The following is a 4482-nucleotide window of genomic DNA, read 5'->3' on the forward strand; positions in this document are numbered from 1 at the left end:
GATAGATCTAAGACAATGTTGTCCAAATTAACACTCTAAAAATATGTTTAAGAAGCAAACATTTAATCAGTTTCTCTAAATGCACTAGCAATAAAACCTAAAAATCCAAATGCATAAAAAAGTGACATTCCCCGGCTCCTTGAAACACACATGCAAACTATAGTGGGTTATAGGTAAGATCTTGTCAAATTTGAAATCAAGATACAACCTTAAGTACAGTGCTACTGGCACACTCCACCCCCACACTATACTTATAAAATGTCTGTTTTTATTGGGTGTATAAACCAGCATGTATGGACAAAACCATCTGGCATCTCACTAAACGAGCATTGCATCATGTCCTGAAGGATGGCATCTCTACCTCTGTTGGACTGGGTTGGGACGGTGCCCATTCCAGTGTAAAGGACCGTTGACTAAGAATGACCTGCTTAGCCTACTCCCATGCAAATGTGGAGTTTAGTGGTATTTGTGTGTCAGATCTCAACTGCCATAATGAAACATGGGGAAGGAGGTGACCTCTCAGGGTATGTCTAAACAGCAAAGAAAAATCCATGGCTGGCCCATGGGGCTATTTCACTGCTGTATAGACTTCCGGGCTCCAGTTGGAGCCCCAGGTCTCAGACCCTCACACCCCTAGGCTCCTAGAACCTGGGTTCCAACCCAAGCCCAGAAGTCTACACAGCAATGAAATAGCCTTGCAGCCTGAGTCATCTGTCATGGGTGAACCATGGATTTTTCTTTGCTATGTAGGCATACCTTCAGATGCCAAGGATCCACATCAGGAAGGGCTTTATAGGTCAGGATCCTGAATTGCACTCAATCCAACTGAAAGCTAGTGCACGCTTTGGCACAATGGTGTATTTTGTTCTCTGTGTGAAACCTACTAAGAAAGCAGGCTTGCCAGATTGTGCACTAGCTGACACTTGAATGGGCTTCAAGTGTAGCCCCATTGTGCTGGTGGTAAAATAATCTAAACTGGAGAAACAAGGCTAGGATAACTGACATAGGTAGTGGATTGGAACAGTTGTGACTTCCTACCCAGGCACAGATGAAGCACACAGTCAGCCATTGCTGCAGTCTGGACACCCAGATATTCACTGTTTGGAAAGATAAGAAAAAAAAAAGATTGAGTTCAAACTCTGCCTCCCCAGTTTTGCTGACACCAACACGTCTCATGAATTCATAGATTCTAATGCCACACAGGGTCATCTAGTCTAACCTCCTGTATTGCACTGACCACAGAACTTCCCCTAAAATAATCCCTAGATCAGATTGTTTAGAGAAATATCCAATCTTGATTTAAAAATTGTGAATGATGGAAAATCCACCATGACTTTTGCTTAAATTGTGCCAATGATTAATTATTCTCACAGTTAAAAGTTTACACCTTATTTCCAGTCTGAATTAGTTTAGCTTCGATTTCCAGTCATCAGCTTGTGTTATAACTTTGCTAGATTGAAAAGCCCATTATTAAATATTTGTTCCCCATGTAGGTATTTATAGGTTGCATTCAAGTCACCCCTTAACTTTCTCTTCGTTAAACTATACAACCACAGTCATGTAAGGCTTTGCTCTTGTCTGATACATAATGGGCATTGTCTGGTGCTGAGAAAATCTGAGGCTGCTCCAACAAGTATGATAGCTCATATTTCCAAGTACTTGAGGTAATTCACAAGGTAGGACCAATGGCTAAATTCACAGGCTGGATAGGTCTGAGTGCAGCATTTAATTCTAGTGAGAAGTTCTCTCAAATCTGCATTCTGTAATGTTAAAATAGAATGCTATTCTATTAATTCATCTTGGCATGATGACAGTTTCAATGACCATATCAGCACAGCTTTCTAAAACAGTCCTTTCACTGCTACTTGAACTAGAAGAAATATCTCCTTTGAAGTTCAGGGGGCTGAAGATAATGATTTTTGGATCTCCTCAGTAAGGCAAACCAACTTCACTTTTTATTTATTTACAGTTGAAAACAAACTTTGACATTGACAGCTGTTAGGCTTCATAAGTACTGTACAAAATGGGCATGAAACATTTTCATTGAGGAAGGGGGAAATCATGTCTAGCTTAAAACAAAGTGCCTAAATATAACTTCTTCTTAATAATGCACATTCAGAAAGAAGGGATTATTGTTTTGGTTCCACAAGACAACTCTGGCCTGTTAGCACACCTCGCCTACTTTTTCAGACCTCACTGCATGTTTAAGTTGTCTCAAAAAAATATTTCTGAAAATATTAACTGCAGCAGTCAAATTCTGCACTGTCACACTGTGCAAGTACACTGAATTCCATGGAAGTAATTGCAGAAAATTCAGAGCTGTAACTTTCAAAAAAGGTACATAATCTGCAATGCATATATTTTGTAAATACTAATGTTTTAGCTTTCAGACATTTAGACAGATGCTGAAATTCAGCTCACCAGTTTGTCCTGGCTTGTGAAGTAGAACTGCTTTGTTAGATTTGTGTCAGTTCTCCTAATTGCTGCTCTGTGAATTCCCTATATCTCAAATACCTTAATAAATAACACACACTTTCGCTATTGAAGTGCAAAACATGATAAATATTTCAGATAAGCCACTTCACCAAAACCTTTGAATGTCAAGGTTTGAACAATCAATGCATTGCCCTGATATACATATATGTACACACATACCAATATTGTGGGAGAGGTAATATCTTTTACAGGACCAACTTCTGTTGGTGAAAGACAAACACTGGAACTTACATGAGATCTTCAAGTCTGTAATATCCTGGGACCAACAGGGCTACAATAATACTGTAAATATGACTATTATAACAGATTAGGAGATAAAATATTTAATGAGCACACAAAATGGTAAGAATTTCATTAGTGTAAAATTCACCTCTTCAGTATTGATTAAATATCAACTTAAGCACACTGGTAAGTACCAAAACTATACTGACAAGCTCCTTCCCCTGGCTTAGACTTCTGTAGCTTTCTAATCTCCTTCTGCCTTATTGAACACTGCCTACTGTCTCTTGCTCTTCGTGTTCCCAAGGAATAGGGTCATTGTCTTGAGCATCAGGGGCTGCTTCTCGGTCATGCCAGAATTGTTCTACGTCTGGAAAGACAGGCATCTCCTTCTTCGTTTCCAGGCTTTCTAAGGCCTGAGGGGCAGCGGGGAGTTCTTTCTCTTGCTCAGCAATCACTGGCTCTGGAGAAGGGACCGAATCTGGGAGAACCTCAGAGTTAGCAGCTGGGGTTTCCGGGTTCTCTGTGGCAGGGAGAGGCTTTGTCAGGGTCAGCCTTTTCCACAAGCCCTTAAAGCCCTCTCTGAATTCCTCAGACATCACCAGGAAGATGAGAGGGTTGGCTGAGGAGATGGTGAACATGAGGGCTTGGGTCAGAGCCAGGAAGCCTTCGGGTGGAGCAGGTCCTGCTGGTTTTAGGTGCCAAACCCACAGCCAGGCTATCCATTCCGGTAGCCACATCACTGCCAAGGTCACAGTGGCGCTCAACAGCATTATGGTCAGGCGCCTGGATCTGATCTGGTTCCTCAGGTTTTGGGTCTTGGTCCCCCTGCGCTGGCACCTGCCATAAGCTCTCCAGAAATAAAGGAAGGCGCAGAGCAGGGGCGCGCAGAACACGAGCAGGGGGTAGAGCTTGACAAAGACAGACATGAACTCCCGGGCAGGGGCTGGGACGGCCACCAGGCACGCGGGCGAGCCCGCCGCGAGCTCCCGAAGGGTGCTGAAGAGCCAGAGCGGCAGCGAGCTCACCAGGGCCACCAGCCACGTGGCCAGGAGCGCGGCACAGATCGTGCGGGGCTTAATACTCACTTGCTTGGCCGGGTGGCTGGCGTACATGAAGCAAGCCTTGGCCGCCAGGGCGGTCGTCAGGCTCTTGGCCGCCATGCACGTGTGGCTGAACCCGTCGGAGGTTTTGCAGACAAACCAGCCCAGGGTCCAGGCGCTGCGGGAGTACGCGGCCGCCCGGAGGGGCGCAGCGAAGAGCAGGAGCAGCAGATCCGCCAGGCTGAGGTTGAGGATCAGGGAGTGGACGAGGGAGGGTTTCCCTCGCCTGGCGTTGTAGAGCAGGATGCCGATCACACAGGCGTTCCCCGCCAAGCCCGCCAGGCAGATGACGCCCAGCAAAGCGGGGATCACCGCTTTCCACTCCCGCGAGTCGTGGGGCTGGCAGCCCCCCGCGAAATGCACCGGGGGAGCCAAGGAGCTGTTCATGGTGCTGCAGCCGGGCGCCGGGACCTTCTCCCGCGGGAGTCACGCCCAGCGGGCGGCGCTGGGGACCGTCCGGCAGCCAAGCGGGCTCGCCCGCTCCGGCTCGCACCTGCTCCCCGGGGCTCGCCCGGACCGTCCCCGCCTGACTTGACCACCGCGCCTCTGGCAGGCGCGGGAGCGCAGGCAGCACGTGTGGGAAGGGAAGGAAAGGGACGGGAAGGCGGGCGGGCTGGCCGCGCGCGGCGCTATATACCGCCGGCGGCTGTGACTGACACGCCTC

General features: G+C 47.3%; 1 protein-coding gene across 1 annotated transcript; it reads right to left on the reverse strand.

The window, feature by feature from the left end:
- Positions 1 to 1933: 1933 nt before the first annotated feature.
- GPR151 (G protein-coupled receptor 151) lies at positions 1934 to 4275 on the reverse strand. Its single transcript, XM_067566689.1, has one exon. It carries the CDS (start codon positions 4203 to 4205, stop codon positions 2979 to 2981), a length of 1227 nt encoding a protein of 408 aa, XP_067422790.1. The 5' UTR covers positions 4206 to 4275; the 3' UTR covers positions 1934 to 2978.
- Between the last annotated feature and the right edge of the window lie 207 nt (positions 4276 to 4482).

This window comes from Emydura macquarii, unplaced genomic scaffold, assembly GCF_026122565.2.
Source record: "Emydura macquarii macquarii isolate MOO-44397 ecotype Brisbane River unplaced genomic scaffold, CSIRO-AGI_Emac_v2 contig_2768, whole genome shotgun sequence".
In the NCBI taxonomy this organism is placed as follows: domain Eukaryota; kingdom Metazoa; phylum Chordata; order Testudines; family Chelidae; genus Emydura; species Emydura macquarii.